General features: G+C 40.8%; 1 protein-coding gene across 2 annotated transcripts; it reads left to right on the forward strand.

Annotated features, from left to right (window-relative positions):
* Positions 1 to 586: 586 nt before the first annotated feature.
* On the forward strand, positions 587 to 27,803 carry fam91a1 (family with sequence similarity 91 member A1). Of its 2 annotated transcripts, none has more exons than XM_085396150.1 (24): positions 587 to 1,007; positions 2,108 to 2,192; positions 3,039 to 3,190; positions 4,549 to 4,606; positions 6,789 to 6,856; positions 7,157 to 7,270; positions 7,831 to 7,921; positions 8,359 to 8,421; positions 9,733 to 9,839; positions 9,980 to 10,018; positions 12,157 to 12,269; positions 12,601 to 12,710; positions 13,171 to 13,280; positions 13,691 to 13,777; positions 13,974 to 14,103; positions 17,622 to 17,770; positions 18,424 to 18,558; positions 20,691 to 20,804; positions 21,024 to 21,096; positions 22,587 to 22,733; positions 23,235 to 23,336; positions 23,544 to 23,667; positions 23,778 to 23,847; positions 25,405 to 27,803. In XM_085396150.1, the coding sequence occupies exons 1-24, from the start codon at positions 936 to 938 to the stop codon at positions 25,588 to 25,590; spliced, it is 2,499 nt and encodes an 832-aa protein (XP_085252276.1). In that variant the 5' UTR covers positions 587 to 935; the 3' UTR covers positions 25,591 to 27,803. The 2 variants fall into 2 exon arrangements, with proteins under 2 accessions (XP_085252276.1, XP_085252275.1); XM_085396149.1 differs by having other exon boundaries at positions 589 to 1,007; positions 13,168 to 13,280.
* Positions 27,804 to 27,897: the final 94 nt, after the last annotated feature.

Here is a 27,897-nt window from a genome sequence, read left to right on the forward strand (position 1 = left end):
ACTGAAATTGGTTAGAAATAATATAAACATACATGTACTGGACCACTTATCAACACCAATAGTATCATTATATGCTACATCAAAATATCTAAGTTTGTGTGTATTATCATAAATTTTATATTTCAGTAATGTCTCAGTTAAATAATAACCTCCTTTGACCCCCCCCAGCTAATAAAGTGGAAGCAATAATAAGATACTGCTGTATCAATATTTTGACCCACACTAAATGCAAATACTCACAGTATGAGTGTGAAAAATATGCTCATAGCCTACAGACATATATAATATTTACTCCAGTTTGAGCAGGATTCCAAAAACATGCAGAGCCCTGCAGGTTTAGACTATTCCTTAGACTTTTCCCTCAAACAAAAGAATATCTTTTCTGCATCATCAGTGATATGGACAGGCTTTGGGAGATGGAGGCCCATCCCAAAATGTCATTGGGATGCCCCCCCCAGTCAAAGTGGCCCATCCAGTCAGTCAGACCGGCCCTGACTTTCTGGCTTCACGTCTTCATTAGGATTAAAACAGGCTGCCGTGGGGGTGGAAAATGCTCCACATGTGCTAAAAAATACTAAAAATAATGCAGTAATAATCGCACTTTAAGATAAACCATTGATTTGGACGGCGCTAACATCATCTCTCATTTGAAACTCCGCTCTCTCCTGCTCCATTCAGGTCCACGGTCACTCCTCAACAGGAAGTGACGAAAGTAGCCACGAGCGTGACGAACGGCTCTTTCGAAAATACAACAAGGAAGTTACGGTTTATTGTGAAGGAAAATAACCGCTGGAGAAAAAAATTCTCCTCAAACCGGGGGTCCCTTCGCTCGGTTGCTGGGTGTCCGGGGGGGGCGAGGTCACCGTGGACTTTCCCGAGAGCCCGTTTCCGATCATCTCGAGGAATTCTACTTGTAGCCAGCTAGCTAGCTAGCGATGAACACGGACGTGGAATTTCACATCAGGCAGAATTACCCGTGGAACAAGCTCCCAGCTAACGTCAAACAGGTACCGACTTTTAACGTTTCCTGTGGGCACGGAGAGAGGGGGGACACCGCAAGGGGAACCTGTCAATGTCACCGGGGCTGCTCTCTGTCATACTGGCAGCTGTCAGTGTCGCACTGCTCGCTCCCCGTCCTCTGCAGGGCTTCACCATCCAGCCGGAGCCATAACTGACCATCATTACACTCCAGCTACTGAAGCCACACTGGCATCACATGACAGTTTGTTTGATTGGGTGGGGGTGGGGGCACCACATGATTTTAGAGCGTGTATGTCACCTGCAGATACGGCTTTTACGTATTTGTGCCTGGTGCATTTAATGCTATTGAAATGTGCTGTTACAGTTAGTCAGTCAAATGCACGATCCCCCCTTCTCTTCTTGTGCCACTACGCCAACATGTCTCGGTGAAGAGGAGGTGGGTGGATGAGCAGTTTGAGCTGCTGCATCCTCATACACCCTCTGAAAAGTTGGATTACTCATCAGAAACAGTGAGACTCCAGAGGCCCCTGGTGTACACATCTGGCCTGATGTGCACAATATAACAAGTTTTCTCTCGCTCAAAACAGCTTTAGATACAATATTAAGCTTATGCCCCAATTCCATTGTTAATTTTCCTTTAATTTAAAATATCTCTTCTCATTTTTTGTGTGAGTTATCATGAATCCAGGGGCTACTGTGGCTCTAAAACCTGTGGATTACATCATGACACATAAACTGTCCATTGAGGATCAGACAGGTCATTGCTGATATCTGATCTGCTTAAGGTCATTATTGGTCCAATACCAACTGGTGTATTGGCCTTGTAAGTAACTAGAAGTATGCTGTAGGTATGTGCTACCAAAATCAAGCACAAGACGATGCTTCTTGCTTTATTACCTACCTCTTAGCCTGTGTCAAATTCAAATCCCTCATTGCATCTTTGCAGTTAATATGGTTTCACACGTTTCTCAACACATATGACATCACATCTAATAGCAGGAAATATTCCAGTATGGAAAAATATTTCACAGACAGCTGGAGAACAGGAGGTTTAAAAGAGGCCCTGTTTGGTTTCATCCCCTGACACATTAATGTGGTTGACCTGGGCATTTTCCTTTCTCTGCAGAGTTTGGGGAACTCTCAGCGCGAGTATGAGAAGCAAGTGCTCCTGTACAGCATCCGCAACCAGCTGCGATTCCGCAATAACCTAGGTGAGCAATATTATCCCCCCCCCCCCCCCCCCCCCACACACACACACACACACACACACACACACACACACACAGCAGGGGTAAACATACAGGGTGAGCTACATGATGTTTGAGTGTTAGATTAATAGACAGACAGTGGTTTGTAGCAGGATAAATATAACCCCACCAGAGAGTGCTTGATGATGGGCAAAAACTTTCTCACCATATCACCTTGCAGAGAAACATACCCCAGTGCTATTTTATCATTGCAGTAAGACTTCTGATTTTATAAAAGTCTATGGGAAAACAGCACTAAGGTTCATGGCTCTGTGACCTCAGTAAACACTTCTCTGATGGAACTGTAATCCCACTCTCTGCTTTCAAAGCAAATTCAGCAAAACACAAAGTTTATTTTGTAAATTATGGTGATAATTAGGAGGATAAACCAGGACACGGCTATTGGATCCTGCTTGTCAGTTAGCGAGTGAGAATGCAGTGTCCTCTGGTTCCCATTTAGAACTAACTTTCACTCATTATGTCAGGTTTCAAAAAAGTTACAGCAAAAACAGGAAGCACACGGGTTAAAAATGGGACTCCACTCACCTGTGGGTGATGTCTTATTAGCTCTGTCCATGTTTTGTTCTGCTTTTGGTGTTGATCATAGGATTATCCTTCATATTTGACCCGAAAAGGTAATATACAACTGAAAATACTTGTACTGTTAATAATCATACAGTGGCTAAACATGTGTATGTACCTGTATAATAAAGTGCATTATGTATTACATCGAATCACTTTAGATGTGATGTTGATGTAGAGAGATCGTTTCTGTATGTACACTCTGACTGCTGTTTGTTTTCTGAGCAGTGCGCCACGTGAGGAAGGATGAGCGCAAATATTATGAGGAGCTTCTGAAGTACAGCCGGGACCACCTGATGCTGTACCCCTACCACCTGTCTGACATCATGGTCAAAGGGCTACGAGTCACCCCGTTCTCGTATTACATAGGAATCATGGAGGTAAGCAACTCATGCTGCGTTGAAGAGTGCAATACCAGAGCATTAACTTTGCTCCCATTATCATAATCTCTGTGAACAGCCTCTCGTATACCTGAACATCTGTCGTTTTGTCAGTTCCCGTTGGTTTTAGAACGATGGGGCAGGTAAACCCAGAGGAACAGAGCAGACATACTTATTGTTCAACGGCAAAGGTTTTCTAATTGACTGGAAACATGCAGTCTCTGTTCATTTAAAATGAACAATGTCTTCAGTTTTTGGCATCCCTGGGAATGAATGCAGGAACTGCAGGGACAAAACAAGGACTCCAAAAGACCAATACAAGTAGAGGGATCTGAGCTTTTCACAGCTCCCAGCTGTTTAGTTCAGTGTGCTTTTGTTGCATGAATAGTACGAGTATACGGCATTGTTTGGTACACCTGAGTAGATGTGCTGGATTATTATGGTCACCCTGCATAAAGGATAAATGGGTGTATTGTCATTGGTTAGAATGATTGTGTGTTGGTTCATTTTTAACCTAAAAGGTAAGATTAAGGACGTCATAAGACATTGTGTAGCTTTAGGGAGGAATATGCTATGTTTCCTATGTTCCCCAGATCTGTCATCAGTCAGGCACTAGGTGTCAGTCAGCGTCTAGTAAAGCCTCATCTACCAGCTCAGGGCAAACACACCCGGGAAAAATCTTTGCTGTTTGCTCTGCAGTCAGTCTGAGCTTTGCCTGCACGACAGCTCAAACTCACTGATAAAGCAGAGAGAACCGGTCTGTCAGGGAGAAGGGTTCTCCTTGACTTTTGGCATTTTCATTTAGATTGCAAAGACTGAGCTCTTGTGTTCACGGGACTGGAGATGGAAAATAATGCATTTGTAATTGAATTACTTCAATTTTGTGGCTGACTACATAGTTGGTGTAATTCCTTTATACAGCCTGCTCTCAGATGTATTTCCATTACCACAACTCTGTGTGCAGATACCAACTGTCACATTCGATTGTTCCACATTTAGTGTACTTCCCATTTCATAGGACAGATGTGGCTAATGTTCTTTTACCTAACCTATAAATACACATAAAGGAACAGCATTTATTTTTCAGCTCACTGAGAGGGGTTTCACCCACTTTCTGCTGCACGCTAAACCAAACTTGACTGAGCTTTAATTGTGACCACTAAATTGCCAAAGGCTATGTCATATTCTGATAATCCGTCTTAAGCACTTAATGAAAACTTGGAGTCGAAATTAGCACGGCTGCTCAGATCTGCTAATCCTGTTATTAATCAGAGACAGGGGACATAGAAAGGGGAGAACAAAATTAGTTTAATTCTTCTTTTTTCTCCTTTCTCCTCTTTTTTTCTTTCCACCTCCAGGATATTATGAACAGTGAGAAGAGTTACGACTCTTTGCCCAACTTCACTGCAGCTGACTGTGAGTTATTTTTCTTCTCTTCTACGCTTATAAAATGGCTTGACTGTCTCTGGCTCCCCAACTTTCCCAGTTCTTGTTTAATTTTTTTTCTTGCTGATTGTTTATTTTTGTTATTGAATGGTTAAAGGATCCAGAGTTTAGGAAGATTAGGTGTGAGAACAAGAGTCAGGAGCCCTAAGTAATTTCTTCTGGCAAACATTCATTTGTTTCGGCATTTCAGCATGTCCTGATCCCCCCCCCCCCCCCCCCCCCCCCATTTTTATTAATTAAAAACTGAATACATTTTTATTTTCTGTCATTTTTCACACCAAGCAGTTAATCAAGAGAAATAATTGGCAGTTTATTTTACTTAATTTCTACTTCTTTTTTTCTATTTAGGGGAGACAGCTTGTGTAACACATCAGATTTGAAAGATAAATTAAAGCAACGTGTCAAAAATGTTTCTCAGAAAATCTGGCTTTTGAAAAGCTGATGATAAAGATGAAGATTGGCACCCTGGCTTTTAGGCATGAGTAGCACATGTTGTTTGTCTCTGTACAGTTTTCTCGAGTCATTTTTCTAAGTGGTTTTAGTGTTTTTTGGTTCTTGAATATTGGAGGTTTAAGGCTTCTTAGTAAAACTGCTGTTAGTTCTCTCAAAGCCCAAACCCTGCTGTGGTTTTGTTATTTTATTACAGGAATGCTTTTGTAACCCGCTTATTAAATTCAATAAACCTAAATAATTGCTTTGTGTTTCCATAACCAAACCAGAGCATTGCCATGGGTTTTAATTGGCTGGTGTAAATGCCATTTAATTATAATGAAAATTGCTTTTCCCCCTAAAAAATGGCCTCATTTCTGAGGACCCGCGTTTCTGGGAAATGACTGTGGAGCCTGATTAAAATTAGTTAAAAGTCACGGGCACTGGTTGTGATCTTTGATTTTTAGTTGTCAGCTGAAATGGGCTTTGGTGTTGACTAGTGAGTGGCTGAGTCCTGGCAGTGCAGGACCTTCATGCCGTGGAAGCAGAAGGCCGCCAGCAGGCGATCGTAGCCGTACTCGGAGGGGCCTCACTCCACTAATCTCTCTGGAGGAAGTCTGGAAGTGTGTCATGCAGAAGTGGGAGGATGGAGAGGCAGTGAGAGTGTGTGAGAGAGAGTTTTACGTGGGTGGATGTTTGTGTGTTGTGTCTGTGTCTCAGTGTAGCAGCAGGGTGCAAGTGTAGGATTCTGCGATCTTACTCGTTCCTGTTTGCGTTGGCACCTGTCCCAGCACGTTTTACTCTGCCCCCCTGCAACCCAGCGCAGCACAGGGGAGGGGACGAGGGGGGAGTTTTAGACAAATTTGAATATTTTAGTGTAACATGAAACTTTTTGCTACATGGCCCAGAATTTCCTCAGATTCAGAAAAAATGTGTTCGTTTGATTAGAAATAAATATGCATGCACACGCTTACTCTTGTTATCTCTGTCTGCCGGTTGGGGGATGGATTTTGTGTGTGTGTGTGTGTGTGTGTGCCTGTGTGTGTGTTTGTGTGTGTGTGTGTCAGGCAATTGTATTGGAGAAGGTGTGTGGGACTTGTTTGGGATTTGTTTGGACTTGCACAAACTTTGAACAAACCTCATGAGGGTTTTTTACTGAAACAACTTTTATTGAAAGAAGTTGGAAAAACACTAAAAAGGAACTGATTCTCAAACTTTCCTTCTTGACGAACGTCTTAGGTCTTACGTCTGTAATTACAAGAAGCCAGACTGAATATTGCAGGATCATTGCAGCCAGGTTAGACTGGACAAAAGTACTGAGCCTCCTACACATTACACTGACAGGAGCTGCTCAGCCATGGAGATCCATGCCAGGAAGCTCCTGGTGCACGGTTATTGTGCTGATTTTAATGTCAGAGGAGGTTTAAAACTGCAGTTACTGATTCAGGAGAGCGTTGGTGACTTTTATGCACCATGTGCCTCTGCACTCTTGTTCCTAAAAACGTCCACGTTGCAATAATACCACTTATAACTGACTGTTGAACATTTAGGGGGGAATAAATTTCAGAAAGTGACTTGTTGCAAATCCAATAATAAAAGTACCACATTTAAATTTAGTGAACTCTTTTGGGAAACTCATTCCTTCATAATTTTTGGTAAAGGCAGACTTGATTTTATACACCTGTGATAAGTTGACTGGCTCATGTTTCCAACCATCCCACAGGTCTAAGGCTACTTGGCATTGGGAGAAACCAGTACATCGACCTGATGAACCAGTGCAGGTCCTCCAAAGTAAGATGTCATTAATATGTATTTTAATCTGTTTTATTACACCTGTGCTCTTTTTAGTCTGTTTAAGCTGAACGAAGCCAGGTATACTTTGCAATCTGGGGCCCAACAGTGTACCATAGATGGTTAGTAAAGTCAGTACGGACTAGCAACTTGAATTAAAGTAAATTCTCCTTTATTTACTTTGATTGCTTGTCCATTAGTTTGTCCATCTTTGTAGTTAGAATATTAATATCTTTAACTTTTCTCACTTCACCTGCTAATTGCTGAGCCCTCTTTAATAATCTTTGTCTCCACCTTTAGAAATTTTTCCGCAGGAAAACAGCACGGGACCTACTGCCGGCCAAACCAGTCGAGATCTCCGTTGAGCCGTGGTGGGTGGCACAGACAGGCTACATCACCGAGGACGACATAAGGGTGCGACAGAAATTTGACTCTTTTCTTCTTGATTTGTTTCAGTTAAATAATGTACAATAAGACCCTGTCATTTTTTTTTATAGAAAGCTCAGTGTCAAAAATCACATATTTGTCTCAAGCTCTTTACAGCCGTACAGAATACATACAGCGATGTGGTTTAAGGTACAGACAGGCCAAAGAAACCTGGGTGAACATAGGTAGGGAGGATGAGAAAGCTTGGATCCTCATGTTGGAAGTTTAGCGTAATTCTGTCTGTTTAGATGTTTATGTGCCATAGGAAGGATAACATACACATGAAGAGAAGAAGGAACAACATGAAATGAGTGTAGTGAAGACGGTGAAGAATTACTGGTGTAATGTTTTTGTTTTCAACCTAAAACATAAATGAGCAAATTCTTCTAACAATTCTTTTTTTCCACAAGAAAAATAAAGAAACAGAAAGCAACACATAATATAAAGTTGGATTATCACGGGTCCTTTTTTTTAAAACCCTTTTTTGAAGCATATTTCTGTGGTACAGGTGTGTGCTAATGTCATCTGTTTACTGGATCAACTTGCAGATCTGTTCTCCCGCTGAGAAGAAAGCCATTGATAAGATGATAGATTCTGGTCCTCAGCTGGCAGGATCCATGGAGTACAACGTGGTCTTAAGTGAGCAAAATACTCAGTTCTATTTGCTCGTGCTCAACCATAAATTAGGTGGCAAATATTTAAATCTTGTTAGTTGTTTATAGTAAGAACAGATTCAGTCTTACCTCAGTGTGTTGGACTGATTTTCGGAGGTGAAACACAGGGATGAAGGTTGTGTTCTTGCAACTTAGATGTTAATTAGAGATCAGTTTGAGTGTGATGAACCTCTACACAGGAGTGCTGGTAACTGAGTGGCAACAAATAGAATAAAATGCACTGAGATGCTTTGCAATCTGAATATGTGTAGATATTCTGATGAGATTTTTATTGGGTTGAGGTTATTCTACTCTGATGAAGCAGTAACTGCACAGGTTCTGTCATAATATTAGTTTCCACATGGAAATAGCAACAGCAAATATACAAAGAGAGTATTTTATACTGTTTTTTCTCTGCTGTAGGCTTGTACAACCGGGGATTCATCTACTTAGATGTTCCCATATCTGATGACAGCTGCATCTCAGGTACGTGTGTGTGCGTGTGTATGTGTGTGTGTGTGTGTTTAAACATCCCTATTCTATTTTTTTTGGCTAAGAAAGTTTGCTGTTGAAATATTGAACATAAATGAAATGCTAAAAGCTAAAAAAGTATTATGGGAATGAATTTGCACTGATCTGAAATCACGTGTTATAAGAGTATTACAGACACAGTAGTGTGCAAACGTTTCAAGCTAACCTGAGTTTCTTTATGTTTTTCTTAAAGAAACCAGATTTTCTTATAATTTTTCAAGTGATTTTTAAGAAACAATTCTCGAGGCTCTCTGGCAAAAGTTTTTCTTTTGGACATTGGCAGCTTTTTCACTTATTTTTACTCCAGTCCTTGTAACTGACCATTTTCAGCAGAATGCATTTGTTTGTTAAGCCACTTAACACCTGATCTGTGAATCATTCAAGCACAAAAAAAGCATCTTACTGAAATATGTGTCTACACGTACCAGGCTGCTGAGCGAAGAGCTAATTTTAAATTGTATCTTTTGTTATTTTGCTACTGTCAGCCTGTCTCAAAAACACTTCTTTTGTTCCCATTTCTATAGTCGAAAAATGAAAAATGTCAAACATGACACAGTTTGACAGACATAATAGTGTTTTTGCACCAACAAGATGATTCCCAAACAACTATTAGCTGAAAACCTGGCATATCCCAGCATGAGACAAACAATATCTTCAAGCCATGTCTTTAAGAAATAGCAAAAATCCAGCAAAGACCTGACACAGGACCTGATAGTTGGCATTTCAGTTGATAAATCTACTGCTCACTGAAGCCTCATCAGAAATGGTCTCAGTGGAAGGATAGCTGTCAAATAGGAGGAAAGGCTGAGGTTTGCCAAATTACACAAGAACTGGACTGAAAATCAGTGGCAACAGGTCTGTGATGCTCAAATCAGCGAGGGCTTAAAACACGGTGGAGGCTCTGTCGTGGTAAATTGATGGAATTATAAATCAGATTTTGATCCACCACGCAATTCCATCTAGAAAACATCTGATTGACAAAAGCTTCATTTTTCAGTATGACAGTGACCCCAAACACACTGTCAGTCAAGTAAATTCATAGCTGCATAGAAAAACACACATTGGGAAACACAATCAGGCATGGATTGGCCTCCCCAGAGCTCGGATCTCAACATTGTTGAAGCAGTGTGGGATCAATGTGGGAAATGAAGAGGTTAGTCCACACGTTTGCACAGTACTGTAGTGTATTTAAAAAGAAGGGAACGGAAACAGTTCTGTGTTTGAAGAGTTGCTGAACAGTTGTTGGTTACTGTTTGTGTCTTTCAGTGCCCCCACTGGAAGGGTTTGTCATGAACCGGGTCCAGGGTGATTACTTTGAAACACTTCTGTACAAAATCTTTGTGTCCATCGATGAGCAAACAAACGTAGCAGAGGTAGGCTTTAGAAATGTGTTTCATTATCCTCTGGCTGCTGCAATCATAGTAAGAGAGTGTGTGTGTTTGTTTATCGATCAACATTTCAACCAAACACTTTTTTTGTGTCTCCTGATCCTGCCTCCCTCTGTGCTTCCCAGCTGGCAAATGTGTTGGAGATCGACTTGGACTTAGTGAAGGTAGGCATCTGTTCATCCTACTGTAACTGAAGTGCAGTTTTTCAGAAGGGAAATGGTAGATCTGAGAAATATGTCTTTCAAAATGTTCACAGAAAAATGCAGAAGTGATTTTCTGCGCTTCCACTGTTGCTTTAGAAGAGATTTGTTAAACGTACTTCTTGCTTCTCTTTGTCTGCAAAGACACATGGCAGAGCAGCGTTTAGATTAAATGAAAGAAAGGGAGCAGCTTGTTTTGAAAAATATGTTTTGCTGCATAGGAATAGGAATTTGCTTTTCAAGGATGTGACGTTGTGGCATTTTGTCTGATAAGCAGCTATCACATCGGATCTTTGTTGTCTTGGAATTTCAGAGACTAACTCTGAGGGGGGAAAAAGCTTTTGATAATATGTAGCCAAGTGAGGAGACATTTCAGCACAATTTGGCCGTTTCGGTTTGGATACACCCTCACGCAGACGTGTATTTGAGTACCACGATTAGATCCATCATGACCCATGACTCCACCAGAGGGGCTGAGCGGCATCATTCTTGTTGAATTGCTGCTCCAGATGCACTCCATCATCACTTGGTCCCATCTCATTGGTGCAACTGAAAAGCAGCACTTAGGAGAAGTGGTTGAAGGCAGCGATTTAAAGCGAGTCTCCAGCAGAAGGCCTGTAGCTTCTGAGATGATTGAGATGTCTGAGAGGTCTCCATTGTGCAGAAACTTTTCCCATCCTGACTTGAGTTTGAACTTTCCTCCTGTGCAATAACCACTTCATGGCCTAAGTCATTTGAAAGAAACTTCCTCCCAGGGCCTCTTTTGATATGATAAGAGGATGACTAGTTGACCTCAGCCTGCACCTCTCAGGTGTAAAGGTGTGAAAAGCAATCAAGCTCACTGTGCTCATGTCTGAGTAAAAGACTTAACAGCATGGCGAGTTGATGACTGTAGAAGTGGAGGAAATAATGAAAAGGCCAGACAGCTGTACAGTACAGCTGTACTACCTTTCTTTTTTCTCCAGTTTTTGAGACCAGTTGAGTCAGCAGCCAGTAATTGCTTTCTTTTCTCCCTAAGAGCATCATCCAAAAGACTATTCAGATTGCTTTTAGTCACTTTGAGACTCTCACAAGGTATCTCTGTTTACAGTATAATTTGACAATGTAATTTCAAATCCTCTTAAAGCCATTCAAACTGAGGGGGTTGGTTTTCTTGGGCTACACGTTTGTATGACATTTGTCCATCTTTGCACTGAAACGGTTGACTTTTTTTGACAATACATTTGTTTTTTTCAGGATTTTTAATTTACTGTTGATATTTAGATTAAAATGTTAAATGAGGTCTGAATTAAAATATCTTGCTAATAAACTCTTTAAAAGTTTGTAATTTGTATGGATATAACTGCCTGAACCTAGACAGCGTAGTTTTGAGTTACTCTTACTACTGCAGGGTGGATTTCTGTACTAGAAAAGAAAATTTAGTCAGAAAAATGTCAGCGGTAAAGCTAAGGGCGATGTTGTCATCAGAGATTGCACCATCGCACAATGCGGGAAGAAATGTTTCCCAGAAGAGAGAGATAAAAATACCAAATTTTCTGGTGACGGTCTCAAGACATTTTAGAGCAAAATCTGTAACCCACTTTTCTTCTTTCCTTACCTTATTATTGCATCTCTCTGTTGTATCACTATCACACTCAACAACCACTTCTTTAGATACACTTTCCCAGCACTTGGTTGGACTTCTTTTGCTTTCAGAACAGCCTTAATGGCAGTAAAGGGTTTTGCATGGTTAGCAGCAATAATCAGATGTGTGGTGTTTAAATAAGGCTTAGTGGGTCTAAAGCATCCAAAGTAAGCCACAAAGTCTCCCCTACACAATTACATCATCGCCACCAGCCTGAACCCTTACAAAGCAGGATGGATCCATGCTTTCATGTTGTTTACACCAAATTCTCACCCTACCATCTGAATGTCACAGCAGAAATCGAGGCTCATTAAACCAGGAAACGTTTTTCCATACATGCGTTACGTGTCTGCCATGTGACTGGGAGCAGTTAAACAGGTGTACCTAATAAAGTGGCTGATAAGTGTACATATGGTTTCAGATATGTTATTTGTCGGATCAAGCATCATTTGCGTGTGCTTCTCCTGTGTTTTATCAGAACGCAGTGTCCATGTACTGTCGCCTCGGCTTCGCCGTGAAGAAAGGTCAGGTGTTCAGCTCAGACCAGCTCCACCCCACCTGGAAGAACGCCCCATCTGTTAACAGGCTCAAGTATGTGTTGTCATCGGTCAGTCAGCGAAACACCATCTGAAACCTCAGTGTAGAGCAATTTGTTGAAATACATTTTTACATTTACACAGTTGAGCACACAAAAAACCAACATTTTAATGGAAGCTTCGAGCGTTTGAGACTCCAGAAACCGCCACACACCAACGTTATTCTTATAAAAATTCCATGCCATCAATGTTTAATGAGTTTTAATTTCCCCAGCTTTAGGACATGATGAACTACTAGGGTGTGGTGACAGTGTGTGATGTGGTGACAGTGTGTGATGTGGTGACAGTGTCCTTTATGTACTGTGTACTGTTATGTACTGTTGTAGGAGCACTATGGACCCCCAGAAGATGCTGCTGTCCTGGGAGCAGGGCAGTCCTGTAATGGAAGGAGGCTCCTCAGCCACAGATACAGACACCACTAGCCTGGAAGACCAAGGTCTGTATACACACACACACACACACACACACACAGGCATATTCTGCAATGTATGCAAATGCTGATGTGCGCACATGGAGCACTTTATGATTTGAGTTTGAAGCAGCAGTGTTAATTAATCCCTAAGAAAGCTCAGTCATGTTTCTGAAACTCATTCTCACATTAATAGGTGTTTCTCTAAAACATTCTCATATTTAAACTGAGTTTAACTTTGTTTTACATGTTAAGGTGGCACTGTTAAATTTGCGTTAGTGGATATTGTCATATAAGTGACTGTTGATCAATCACATCTCCATGTAAATCAGGCCTGTTTGATAGAGAGAGGCTTTAGTTTTCGTCTTCTAAATGCAGTTAATCATAAAAACACTAGTTTTAAAAGAATAACTCGCATGTAGCTGTGCTGTTAGACTTGCTGCAGTATGCATGAGTGGTACAGCATATTTTTATGTCTCTGTAGCAGACACAGGTAGCGTTAGCAGCCTGAGCATCCCAGCTGCACCCACCAAGAGGATCGCCTTCCTTTTTGACTCGACCCTTACAGCCTTCCTGATGATGGGCAACTTATCGCCGGTAAGTGAAAGAGTGTGGACGTGAAGGCTTCGCGTCAGTGAAAGTGGGGTAGGGTGGGGTAACAAGCATAAGATAAAGATAGTGGCTGTGCTGTGATCTCTCAGAGGGAAAATATTCATCAATGCAGTGTTGCTCATGCATGTGAGTTCTGCTGCTCGCTGAATGGTGCAGAGGGATGTTTGCCTCAGTCTGAACTATAATATGAGTGTACTTTCTTTTTATTTTGGAAAAGTAAAATCTCTGTGTCTAAATTTCTGAGTAGCAAAATCTGGAGCAATTAGGTACCTCAAACTATGTTTGTATCATTATCACTGCTGTTAATCATATAAAAACACAAAAAACAAAACTTATCTTGTAAAAAATTGGATGTTTACTGTTGATCTAATTGTTTTCTGTTGTCATGCTATCAGAACCTGAAGAGTCATGCTGTGACCATGTTTGAAGTGGGCAAACTGTCGGATGAGACTCTCGACAGCTTCCTGGCTGAGCTGGAGAAGGTGAGACCAGAAATCAGAATTTCTTTCTTGTTTGCAGAAAATCTCTCATCAAAAGCTTAGCTTAAATTGAGAGGATGCTAACTAGGTGCAACAAATACACATGTATGTACAGACATCAAACACTACATGCAGACATCTGAATACAGTCACACAAACTCTGAGTTGGAACTTCTCCACTCGTTTCTGTTTCTCTCAGGTGGAGAGCACAGCAGAGGGCGAGGCTCAGCGTTACTTTGACCACGCTCTGACCCTGAAAAACACCATTCTCTTCTTGCGCTACAACAAAGAACTCACTCAGGACCAGGGACCTGATATTCCAAACATAGGTAATTATGCAGTTACACCGCCTTTATTTTCAAATGAGCACTTTGACGAGGACACGGGGTCTGTTACCAGTCACCCGTCCATCCCCAGTTTACAAGACTGGCTACCCTTCTTACAGTGTTGGTCAGATTTTAGTAAAAATTGTATACAGTGATCATCCAATGGGTCTTCATCCAGAAGTGTGCTCAAAGGCAAGGTCACTTTTGTTATTTTAAGGACAATTACCTATGAACTGTGGTCGATTGTGAGCTAAATGAGTTACTATCTATAATATAGAGCAGGGCGATATGACCAAAAATATTTATCACGATATACATTTGAAAATTTGCGATAACGATATAACTGACGATATAATTGACGCTTTACTTTACAACTCCTCAACTTTATTAGTGCAAAAAACCCCATCAATGTATTTTCACTTAAACAAGCCGCTGTTTTTTAAGTGCATTAAAGTTATATAAAAAATTAACTGACTCCTCGCTGACAGTTTAACCAAAAGGCATTTCCAGTGGAAATTGGCCGACATATCCTCAGCATAACCATGTATAATATCCACAAAACTTAAAAAGAGGTTATACACACACAATACGGTAATATTATGTTGAAGCACAGTACGTATCACTCCGCGAGACTCCTGCCTACGATAGCTGTAAAGCTCCAACAATCCATCAAGCGGTGCGGCTTCGTAGCTTAGCAAAGTCGTACTGATACATTTGACAGATTTTCGAGCGCCGTGTACCACATAAAGTCGTTTCGAGGTCAGTAAACACAACCACAATTCATACATAAGGCACACGGGATTATAAGGGGCACTGCCGATTTTCAGAAAAATCAAAGGATTGATTTTAAGTGTGCCGTATTTTCCAAAAAACACGGTAGTAACGACAGCCCGCTAGCATGCTCTACCAAAAATAGTGCTTTGTTGTGTATCTGACGGACGAAAGCCAAACCAGTTCCACACCACTGAAGTTGCAGCATTTTTACAAACCAGTTCTGGTCCATCCGTTTCATTCAACGATCCACTTTCGCTCTCCTCATTGCCCAACATTACACCGGTATTACCGTGAGCGGTATGATATGGCCCAGCCCTACTGTAATATATTGATTTTGTTGTTTCAGTATCATGGAGAGAAACCTGTTCAGTATCTTTGCTTTTGGCATGCATGAACTGAAACACCAAAACTCTGATTATTAGATGACCTTATCTACAGCTACAGTTACATCCATATAATTACTGTTATAATTATAGTGGTGGATGCTCATTATCATTGTGAGCCAGAATCTCAGGATTCAGCCTGCTTTAAATATTTGGTTTCACACAGCTTTTGTTTTTTTCTTTACTCTTAAATCATAATAATGGGATAGAAGGGCGAGATGGCCCTAATGTGGTCATCTCAGGGATCAGGTCTCACAGCTCTGGCTGTAATTGGCTAATCCTCTCAAACCTTCTGTTTACAAGTGTCAGCCACAAAGATGGTTTACAGGAAGAAGAGCTAAGCAGCTTTTTTCAGATAAAATGAGCTGAGCTGCACCGAAGTCGGTTATAAAATAAACAATGATTATTTTTAATATCAAATATTAAAGTTACGCTGTCATAATAGGGTCTAAAAACAAAAGCACTGAGCTTGAAGTAATAAGCTCCCTTTTAATGTGACACAGTGTAACTTTGAAGTGCATCAGTGGTTCTGGTGGTCTGTTTTCAGCTGATCAGGAGTTCATGTTTTTATCCTGACTCTGTTACCTAAGAAAGTACTCTGAGCTGCTCTGACTGCAGTTATAGAAAATGGTAAATGTCTTCCATTCAGCAACTTGTTCTGTGATCTCAGGAAATCAATACATGATTACTTTTTTGCTGGTTGTGCTGGTTGTGCTGCTTTTGGCTGGCATCTCTCACTATTGTCTCTTTTGGCCCTCACTGCTGTCTCTTAAATATGCTCACAGAAAATACTGAAGACAACGGCATACTATGTACACAGAGTAAACCTTTATTGTTCAGCTTGTGTCTCTAGAGGGAGCAGAAGAGAGTATGTCCTCCAGCATCGACAAAGCAAGCCTCTGAGTTTCTGCGTAGCTTCCATTGCGCCAGCAGATGCTGTTTGTTTGGTTTGGCTGTGTGCCTCCTTTCTGATTGTCTTATCTTTGTGTGCTCCTCATGCTGCTGCTGCTCAGCTGAGGAGTGAGAGCAGTAAGAGCCTGCTGGCTGAAGCTAAACTAATCCCCCAAAGAGTCTAATGATCATTGTTAATTTGGGAAGTGAAGGAAATTTGTCAAGCAAAGAAAAAAAACACATTTGGTAAAGTCAGAGGAGATTTTTTTTTTTTTTTTAATTATTGGACCAGCCATTCATAACTGTATTAGAATGAAGAGAATAGAAAGTTGAAGTGTGCGTGCCATTTTCCATGTTACAGGTGTAGTTAATGATGAGTTATTATGGCGGTAAATCACTTTTTACAACAAAACACTCAGAAACAATTGATACTGTCAGAACGAACATTTGCAAATCTTGTAGATTATTAATCCCCGTTTTGTTAATTAAATATAAGTCACTTTATGTATCTTTGAAATTATTTATCTTTCACCCCTTTTTAAAATCTATTTTGGGGGATTTCTAGCCTTTTTTTTTTGATCAGACAGTAGAGAGAATGCAGTAAAGCTTGGATAAAGACCAGGGGGAAGGCACGGCAGTAAATGGTGTTTGGACGGATGCAAACCTGGGCTTGTGCATTGGTCTTATGGCACATGGATCGTCTGCTCACCTAGTCAGCTAAACCAGCCCTCCTGTCTTTCACCCTTTAATATCATAGACATCTCTTAGATTCAATAGGTTCCACTGCAAGATACAAGGATTTTAAATCCAAGGACGCCAAAAATATCCTTTGAAAACTTAAGCAAGAAAAAAAACTTTGCTCTGTTCAATCATCACATTATTGCCTAAAGCATCCACACTTAGAAATAACTATTCAAGCCCTTTTTTTTTTTTTTTTTTCAAAGGAATAGTTAACATTTTAGGACACATGATTACCAGTTTTTTCACTGAAGATTAGCTAAAAAGATCCTTCAGCCTATGGTTTCTAAGGTATTCCTGGGCCAGATGAGAGATATAATCCCTCGAGGAAGTTCTGAAAAACTCCAGATCTCAGCCCAGCTGGATGCACCTGGAAAATCTCCAAAGAAGAACAGTCAGGAGGCATCCTAATCAGATGGCCTCTGCTCCATGCTTTCCAAGCTCATCACCCTATCTATACAGCTGAGCCCAGCTACCCTACAAGGCCAACTCTTATTTTGCTCATTTATATCTGTAATCCCATTATTTTAGTCACTACCCACAGTGCATGATGACAGAGCATGGTTGGAACAAAGCTCCCAGTTCATCATAACAGTCCGGTGGAGTGCAAATTTTTTGCTGTGGCGTTAAGTCTCTCTATCCTGAGACAACACTACAAATTTAATGCGCATAAACATTTGCATTAGCCTGTTTAGGAAGTAAGTCAGGATTTTCTCATGTTTTTCCTCTCACTAGGTTTCCCCTTGGACATGTTGCGCTGTGAGAGCCTGCTGGGTCTAGACCAGGCCACCTGCAGCCGCGTCCTCAACAAGAACTACAAGCTGCTGGTCTCGATGGCACCGCTCAGCAACGAGATCAGACCCATCAGCAGCTGCACCCCTCAGGTATGATGCCTGGAAGGAAGGAGAGCAGAAGGGCTGCTATTTGGCATGCTGGGATGTTTGGGTACATGTCGAGTGCGTTTATGTGTGTGTGTGTTTGTGTTCTAGCTGACAGTTAATGAGTTTGTCCGTTTGGTTGTGTTTGCCTTCTCTTGTAGTGTACACACTCATGCGCTCGGGATTGATTTGTGATTGTGTGTGTGCTCCGAGTGCTCAGCCTGCAGTTGCCCCAACAACAAGGCTACACATAGAGAAAAGGGAAGGAAAGGAGGCGAGGCTCACCAGTAATTCCTCTGCCTGGCCACACTCCAGCTTTCTAGCTGAGCTCAGAGAGACAGAGGGAAAGAAGTTAAACTCTTGTTGTGCCGTTCACGCTGCTGCTTATTCTAACACTGCTGCGACTCAGTGAAGTGGAATTTACCAAATTCTTGTCTTTGTTTTCTTCTCACGTCTCTAATAGCAGCTTCAGTTTCCCCTCAGACAGAAGAACAACACGGACGCAATTATTGTCATGCGCCTGTGTTATTTTTTTAGGTTGATGTGAAGTGTGAGTTTATACAAGGAATGAGATGGGAAAACTGCCCAGTGTGCATGCGTTAGTTCTGCTTCTGTAAACTTATGTATGAGTGCGTGTGTGTTTTTGTTTCTCCTTGTAGCACATTGGCCCAGCCATCCCTGAGGTGAGCTCCATCTGGTTCAAGCTGTACCTGTATCATGTGACTGGCCAAGGCCCGCCGTCTTTGCTGCTCTCCAAAGGCTCCAGGCTCCGCAAGCTGCCGGACATTTTCCAGGTTTGTCCAAACTAATGATTAATCAGCTGTGTAAGTCAGAGGCGTAGAGACACGGTCTAGTCAGATTAAAAAACAGCAGTACTGTGTTGGACCAGCAGTTGGCTGAGTCACATTTTCACTCATCTTTTAAAACCTACCCTCTCAAATCTTTGACCTTCAGTGAGTCGGAAGGACGGGTAATCAGAGCGCTGGCTAGCTCTTTTCTAAACAAAGGCTCTCGTGGACCTTGGTCATATCTCACTGTAAACCTGCATTTTTCTCTTCAAAGGCTTCCTACTGGTTGTGGGATTTGTTTTAATAGCTCTGGGATTGTGAGACAAGGACCTAATGATGACTTGATACAGTAGATTCTCAGGGGAAGATGTGTAATGTCATGCAAATGGACCTATTAGACCATAGCTTGCATGCATGTATTTTTGCACCTTTTATCTACATGTCTCTTACTTTGTTGGTGTTTCAATAGGTTCAGAAAACATGCAAAATATTTTTAATGGGTCATTGTAACACTAATGACCTAGTTTTAAGGCAAATGCTAACTAGGAAAGGTAAGAAAGTAGAAATGCTGCAGCTTCATCCATCCAGCCAGCCAGCCAGCCAGCCAGCAGGTTGACAGTCTGTTGCAGGGCTAACACTTAACATGTAGTAAGAATCATGTGAAAGCAATTTTTGATTTTTTGGGAATTTCAAATTGACTGTGGAAGGACAGAGAGTTTCCATAGGAGAACCAGGTTATCTTACGCTGGGATAACATATGGAGTAGAGGCTTGCGGGGGTAAATAAGAAAACTTTTTAAGGGATTTTTGCCTTAAAACGATCTCACAGTCCTGTGAAAAACTGAGTACACTCTTACTGCTTTCACAGGTGATAAGAGTGTAAGTTGTAGCCAGGTGCTTCTAATCAAATGCACTTGATTAACTGATCATCAGCAAGTGTGAGTGTATTCATAAAAGCTGAAGTTTTGGCAGCTTGCTGGTCTGAAGCATTCTGGAGTGCGTTAACCTGAATCCTCCAGTGCCACAGCCCTTCGGGGAGAGTACAGTATTTAAACTCCTCTGTAGCAAACTATTCCAGAGTCAGATGCGAGACTATCTGTCTGACAGCTAAAGCTTGGCTGAAATTGGGTCATGTAACAGGACAATGTTCCAAAGCGCAGCAGGAAATCTACAACAAAATGACTGAAAAAGAAAATAACCAATGTGCTGCAATGACCCAGTCAAAGTCCAGACCTCAAGCTGATTGAAATTTAGGACCTTAAAAGAGCTGTGCATAAATAAATATCCATAAATCTCAATGAACTGAAACAACGTTGTAAAGAAGAGTCGGGCAAAATTCCTCCGTAATGAAAAGAGAAGCTGATGAAGTGACACAGACTGCAAAGTCTGAAGTGCCGTTTGGTGTTGAGCCCTGTGTGTGAGTCTGTTGATCAAAGGAGAGACTGGGCCAGCTTGAGATTGTCACTGAAGAGCGAAGGGTGGAGGAACTGAGTTGGTTGTTTGTTTGCTCTGCCTTCTCATGGCAGTGCAGGAAGTTACACATTTAAACAATTTTAAATGTGTAACTTCCTGTCCATAAGTCACTTATGGACTGAAAATAATTAACCAGAGACATGAGAATAACACCTTAATTTCATCTAAAAGCTCTCTCTCAGTTTGAGAGAGCCAAACAAAATCCTTGGCATGTGAAATCAGCAGCAGGGTGGAACCTTGATTAATTTAACCGGCTAATATTGACCTAGTGGGAGGTTGACAAGATGGCATGACAGTTGAACTAGAAGAAAATCGTGTTTCCTCTTATTCTTTTTTGTTTTTCGATCTTCTAAATTAAACAAAAACTGGTAGATGGTTCAACTGAGATGCTGTCCTACATGTAGAAACCTGTATTTACATTTACATAAACAATAAAGCTATTTTGGGGCAAAAAGAAGTGTAAAATTGCAAACCTATCTCCACTTTTACACATCTACTATCATTTATTAGAATTTGTTATGATTTATAAAGCTTTATGTTAAATAAAATGTGTTTTTCTTCATATTATTATTTTTTGTCCAGTTTGTTGAAAGCTGCTTTGGAAAGATCTGATGATGAGTGAAGTTATTCATTTCTGAATCCCTTGAACCTATTCTCTCTCTTCAGGTCTATGACAGGTTATTGATAACTTCCTGGGGTCACGACCCTGGAGTGGTCCCTACATCCAACGTGCTGACAATGCTTAACGATGCCCTTACACACTCTGCTGTTCTCATCCAGGTAAACTCACTCAGATGAGGCTGATTTTTCTATGTCATTGTCTTAAACCTCATTTAAGTTGAGAGGATAAAATATTGCCTTTAATACCAGATTATTTAACGTAATATTAATTTAATGCTGTCTGATGACATTTTTGTACGTTTTCTACCAACTCTTGCTGTGTTTGTGTATAAATGTGCACTGATTGTAATTTAAACTACATGTGCATGTAATCCACAGGGTCATGGTATGCATGGGCATGGAGAAACGGTGCACATCCCATTCCCTTTTGATGAGGAGGATCTGAAGGGAGGTAAGAACCTGTCTGTGCATAAACTATTGTTTTGATATAGCAGCTTTCAAATAGCCAACCTGCATTTAACCATAATGAAGAGTCCTGTTTTACTGAGTCAGACAAAATGTTAAAAAATGACATTTTCTTGGCTCAAAATGGACCTTTGGAGACTGACTTTGCACAGAGGCGCGACTGTCTCACATGCTGAATCTGTGTTGTCTTATTTTACAGAAATCAAAGCATTTTCTTTTCTATTTTTGATTTAAAGATTTAAAGTTTTTGAATAAATCAAACTGTTTTAAAAACACTGCTAAACATCGGCGAACCATAAGTGTACCTATGCAGAGAAAGCTGTGGCTGTCAAAGAATGAGAGGTGATAGTGAAATAACAGGAGAAAGGGGTTTTTCTCATAAGAAAATATGAAACCATGAATTTGCTTCACAATAGTATTCTTGACACGCTACTGTTCTCTCCAGAAACGGAAAACTCAAACCCACAGATTGGAGATTAGGAGGCGTCGCAGACTATTTATTTGATTTCCTATGGCTATTCATGGTGCAGAATAGAACCCCGTCCTACAATTCAGCATATTTCAATAAGATATAAACATTTCAAAAATAGATTTTAACACAATAAAAACCTCAGATATCAGGCCATTTTAAGTTTTTATTGATGTTGTGAAATATGGCTTTTTCCATCTGCTCATTTTTCGTGCTCCTAATCTGACCTTGGGTTCATGTGTTCCAAAGGAAGAGGAAATGTACAAAGTCTTCAGTTTGCTTTTGGTGGACTCGGTGACTCATAGCCAGAAAACCTGTGGTGTAAGATGCATAGAGGGAATCTGAATCAGATATCAGAACAACCCTGAAAGGCTACTCTTAAATGTAAAGGATGGTCTCTCTACTACTGATGTCCTCTTTAAAGGTGACTCTGAATGTAGCTTAAAAGGGCTGTCAATGAACATTAAATTATTATATAAAAATAAAACGGATTCACGTCTTTCTATTTGCATGTTCGTACTTCCTAACATTACAGAGAGATTAGGTAAAGTGTAGCAATGTGTCCTTGGTTTACAGCCTTAAATTGCTAACTGATAATACTGTTATACTGTATTATACACTAATGATATATCAGCATTGGTATACTTTCACTGGCAGGGTGTGCATAAATTACAAGCATACCTTCAAACTGTGATCTTTTCTCTGCTGACTCAAACATTCACTGTTTTCAGCTTTGAGGGTTTTAACTCATCAAACACTGTTAGATTTTGAATCCTGTAAAATCCCTCTCTTTGTGCATTTGCTTAAAAGTACCATTTAAGTCTCATCTTCCTAATGTGCTTACTGAACAAATGTAACAGGCCAAATGAATAAACACAGTCCATAACAGCCTCATGCAGCAGATAAATTGTGGCCATATCTTTGCATCGTGTCATTTTGAGTGTTAGCTTTGCCCCGTTTGGTGTTTAACATGATCCCACTGTGTGTGTTGTGTGCCTCCTGTGCAGAGTTCTCCTACTCCAACATGTGCGTGCACAAGGCACTGCAGAAGCTGAAGGAGCATGTGGATCTGGAGCACCAGTGTGGCTACATCACCATGCTCAACTCCAACAACAGGCACCGCCGCAGGCCCAGCGACAGCACTGAGTGCAGAGGTAACAAGAGCTCGCACGTGCACTTTTTTTTTTACGGCTGTGCATGTGAGGGTGCTGGATGGAAAGCATGCCGGCTTGAACTAGCAGTGGTGCATTTACCTGCGATGGCCATAATAGCACTAATGGTGCAGATTGGATAAATATCGCTCACAGTCCAGTTTAATTATGCCGTTTGTCTGCAGAATAGTTTCTTTTATTGTGATTGCCTTTGCTAATGCATACGGATCGAACACTTTTAGCCTTTACCTTCAGATCAGCTGATTGAATCTTGATGTAAATGATCACAAATCTCATTTAACGCGCCAAGTGAAAGATACAACACTGCAGGTCTGATTTTTAACAGATGAATTTCCAATGTAAATCCCGCAAATGGCAAGAAATTATTTTAAAAAAGCTTCTCAGTTGAAGGTCTTATAGGCTTTATTCTAGCTCTCACCATTTACCCACAAACAACACTCAAAAGCCTTAACTGTGACTTAGATTTTGTCACTTCTCTTCCAGGAGACACCCATCTAGGTGGAGGCTTGGACACTAATGGCAGCACTGAGTCCTTTGAGCTTGTGACAGAGGAGAACAACGGTGAAGGCAAAGGAAAGACAGACAGTAAGTGTGTGTTAATTTAATTAGGATATCTCCAGTAGTATTTAATCAGATGTTTGTTAGTTGAAAGTGTTTGGGAAGAATCTAAGAGCTAAAGCTAAAGTGTGACAGAGGCTCCATGCTAAATTCAACACCAAAATGCTCTTGTCAGTGTCTTATGTTGTAATTTGTGTCCATCTTTCCCTTGCCAATCTCTTTCCCCCCCCTCAGCCCTTTCATCTGAAAACGAGTGGGTCCCTCTTGAACTGTGCTTTGGCATGCCCCTCTTCAGCTCTGAGCTCAACCGCAAAGTGTGTCGAAAGATTGCTTCACACAAGCTCTGCAGCAACGAGAGGTAAAAACCAAAATCAGGCAGCATCCTCTAAAGCTTAACTTTTACATAAAAACTGTGACAGGAGCTTTGACGTGTGTTGATGCTTGACTAAAGATTTGTTGTTGTTTCAGCCTTCAAGAGCTACTCCACTCGAGCCGAAAACTGTCACTCAAGGTGTTGAGCTTCGTTCAGTCATTCCAGGTAAAATCACTTTGCAGTTTCTTCAGGTGTCCGCTTAAGAAATCCTGCTCAAAAGTAAAAGTCTTGGCCAGTGAAAAGAGCAAATGTCAGGTTGACAATAATTTATCCATTTATTTTGATAAACTGTTTAAACTAATTCAGATCGCCACAATTTGTATCTAAAAAGCGTCCCAGACTGATAATCCATTCAAATGTCCAGTCAAGACACGAGCCACGTGGGCCTTATGAGACAGAAAGAAATATCATAGTAATAACAGGAAAGTACAATGTGGTAAAAATATAAATATGTTGTTTTAGCATAATTAATGTTACTATTTAAGCATTGTTCATTTTCAATTTATTTATATATCGTCAATTCAGAACAGCCTCCTCAAGTTGCTTTAAATTGTGTGGTAAGACCCTACAACATTAAACCCCAAACAATCAGGTGATGGGCAGCACTTGGCAGCAGTAGAAAGGAAGTACTCTCTTTAACAGGAAGAGACCTCCAGCATAACCAAGCTCCGGGAGTGGCAATCATCTTCTGTGATTGGTTGGAGGGTCAGAGGGGAAAGAAAAGAGAAAGAACAGAGCTTAGAGAGGAGGACAAAACAAACACGATAAAAGAGGAGATAAAAGTTAATGACATATAAAAATGGCATCCAAATGCACAGGGAGTGAAGAAGAAACTGAATGCAGACTGATTGCAGTGCAACTAAGGAAGGGTTCAGTTTTATGCATAATTAACAACTGTTATTACTTTTAACCTCAGTGCTTTAAAGTGATTCTTATTCACCACTTTAAACACACGTTCACACTCTTCATGAACACTGTTGTGACCCACAGCTAGTTTAGGGAAAAACCTTCAAACAGACCTGTTGTGCTGATTTTCATTCACATTTTAATAGCAATCTCTATTTATTTCTATTTGGCCTTGATATGGCCCCTTAGTCTCATTAAGGCATCTTTCTTCTGATTGGTTGCCCTTGGATGACTATATTAATGGCATCTGTTCTCTTTGTAATCATAAAGAGACAAAAGTAGAAAAAAATGCTCTCAATCAGAGTGTTTTAAGCAGTCTCTAAGCTCGGCTTTCAGCCTTCTGCGATTACTTACACATGCGCTGACCTCATTAGTTGAAGCTTTTGCCAAGTGTAATAGGAGCATCCAACATCGTAATAGTACATATGTGACAGAAAATAAGGAACTGCATAATGGGTCCACTTTAAGTTGGTGTTTATTTAATTTTAGTGATCAATTAAAGACATGAACATTACAATGCAAAACAGGAAGTGGAGCTGGGTGAACATTTAGTGCAAGAAAGAAAGAAAAGACAGAAATTGGAGACAAAGGAAAAAATAAGTGAAGTAATCAGAGCTGAATCAGGGTGTTGCAGCACGAAGGTAACATGATTAAGCGAAAGGACGTGGCAGCAGTATTTACTGGTTGAAATGGTGGGCTGTTTCATGAATCACACAGGAACCCTTCTGCTGGCTTTTCCTCCTATAAAAATATATCCCTGCCCTTCATATCGCTGCCTGGTGTTCTGATCTGTCACCTTTGACCCCGTGTTGGCAGGATGGCAGCCAGCCCTCTGACCTGGACAGCGGCGTGTCCAACCCTCTCAGCCAGCCCCCGCCAGAGTCCGGTGTCCCCCTGCCCGCCCTCAACCTCCTCTTCAAGGACGGGCAGCTGAAGGAATGGAGCGGGCGCGCCCCTCCTCCTCTAGACATCTCAGCCCTGCAGAAAGACCAACTGACATAAAGCATCAGCAAAACTTCCAGATTTAGGAACGAGGAAGCAGCGTCCCAACAAAGGGGGCTAATGTCTTTTCGCAGCGTCACGTCTCACTGTGGAAATTCCTGTTCGTGGTTCCAGCCCTGCATCTTTAAATCCAGTCACAAGGAAACTCCCTTATTCGTAAGCCCCGCCTTCTTGTCCATCAGTATCCAGTCATAGGATAATTGGCCCCATCAGAACTTTGTCATTCACCTACTGTATGAGGAATCATCGACACTAGTACCAACCCTCTTTGCTGTCCTCCTTCCCTCCCCTCTGTGATTCCTCGTATTCGTAGCAAGGCAGTGTTATCTGTTGGAGTGGTGCTATTATCACACTATATCACAGCGATGCAGGTAAACATCATTTAACCTGGAAGACCATCTAACTGGAAACAAATGCGCTGTTTTCCCACTGACTCCACCCCACCCCCACCCCTTCAGTCGATGGATGTTTTGTGACCCTTGAGAGCAGAGTGTAAAATGGTTAATATTGCATAGATGTTCTAAAAAAAAAAAGAAAAAAAGACCTGTAAAATAAACATTAAAGTGTTGAACAGACTTCTTCAGGAATCATTTGACAATATGCATATTCTAGGACCAATTCTTTGGACTTTAACCAGGTTGATAAGACCCCGCTGCCTCCCTGTATTGTCTCATGTTAAGTGATCTAATGCATGATACTATTGCACAAAAAAATCTTTCCTCTTTACTTGTAATCAATATTTGGGGCATTTATTATTTGCACTGTGCAGGATTTCTTCAAACCTGTGGATGAAGTAACATCATGTAATTATTTTTTTTTTTTAAAAAATGTTGGCTCATTTGTAGTGTGCACGTGATTTTAGAGCTCACCAAAAGGAAAGTGTCATACGAGGCATCTGAGAAACTGCGTTTTTTTTTTTTTTTTAATCCATTAGAGAACACCAAAGACCTTATTTCTTTATAATGATTTATTTTCTTTTTACTCCTTTCTCTGTTCTTTTATTTTGGTGTTGCCTTATTATTTTCAGCCAATCAAAAACTACCAGGTCTGGGATCATATCTCCTGATTTTTTTATTTCCTTTTTTGGGGGGTTGTTTTTTTTAAATCTCACAAGTTTCTTTCTTTTTTTTAAATTGTTAATATGCATTCGATGTAGTGTGTCTAACTAATAAAAATTACCAACGTCGGATCAAAAAACCTGCCAGCCATTATCAAGAATTTGACAAAATGAATCAAACTGAACCAAACTGAAAAGAATGGGAACAGTTAGCTCTGCGTGTTTGACCCAGGGCTGTTGCCACTGTCGCTTGCCAGCTATCTCTCTCTGCCTCTCTGTGGATCAGCTTTTGTGCGGTGCACTCTTGGCCAGCCTTGCTCACTCTCCAGGGGATTCTGTTTACACCATGTTTTGAAAAAAAATAAGGGGGTTTGTAGTCTAGAGAGAAGGCAACTTTGTTGTGAAGGCTGTTGCAGACCCAGGGGATGGAAATGCTAATGCTTTGCCCAGCATCTCAGAGATGTGATGGCCCAAAAAGTGTCTGAAGCCTATCGTGAATTTTTTCAGTGTTGCTCTGAGAATATAGAGTACTTTTTTTTTTATTGCGTTTAAATGGAAACCCAGTTTGTTGAGCTCTCTCTCCATTTTTTTTTTTTTAAAGGAATCTACATTCTGTTTTTGACCCACTTGTGGTAGTTTCTGATACGTGATGCTAAAATAGGGGAAAAAACAACTGTCACAAGGACCTTTTGAAGCATGATGACTGTAGAAACCATTGTGAGTATGTTGCGTGAGTATTGTACACGTCACGGGTGTGTTTTAATACACGCCTACCTTTCACAGTAAGAGTCTCCTCCCAGTCCTGCCTGTTTGTTATCTACTTGCAGTTACTCAGTCGTCCCAGATACACCCCCCTACCCCCTTCCTCCCCTAGATATACATCCACCGCAGTGTTTAAAATGCTGGTTTTATATGTCAGCAGGTATTTTAGGAACTCTTTGTTGTAGCTTGTTTAATGGGACTGTGGATATTTGACAGATTTAAACATGATCTTGTAATTACATTGGTTACAAAAAAAGAAGAAGAAAGTGACATTCCTTCACCATGCCCTTCCTTTATCCTTTTCTCCATCTTGCCTCGTCTCCGGTTACATACTATTACAGATAAATATGTAAAAAGTATATGAAAATATAAATAAATATGTAATAAGATCAAACTCTCTCCTCCCCCCTCTCCATTATAATATCCTGCAGTGGTGTATTTTATTTCTTGTACACTTTTGAAGGTTTTGAATCACTGATTCCACCGCC

This window comes from Rhamphochromis longiceps, linkage group LG22, assembly GCF_057381845.1.
Source record: "Rhamphochromis longiceps isolate RC_006_pf linkage group LG22, R_longiceps_female_GT1.1, whole genome shotgun sequence".
Classification (NCBI taxonomy): domain Eukaryota; kingdom Metazoa; phylum Chordata; class Actinopteri; order Cichliformes; family Cichlidae; genus Rhamphochromis; species Rhamphochromis longiceps.

Excerpts from the sequence above, each read along its gene's own strand:
- fam91a1 (XM_085396149.1), top strand. The coding sequence starts at position 936 with ATGAACACGGACGTGGAATTTCACATCAGGCAGAATTACCCGTGGAAC. Across the intron at positions 10,019-12,156 it reads TCGACTTGGACTTAGTGAAG|AACGCAGTGTCCATGTACTG; the intron begins GTAGGCATCTGT and ends GTGTTTTATCAG. Across the intron at positions 18,559-20,690 it reads AGCTGCCGGACATTTTCCAG|GTCTATGACAGGTTATTGAT; the intron begins GTTTGTCCAAAC and ends CTCTCTCTTCAG.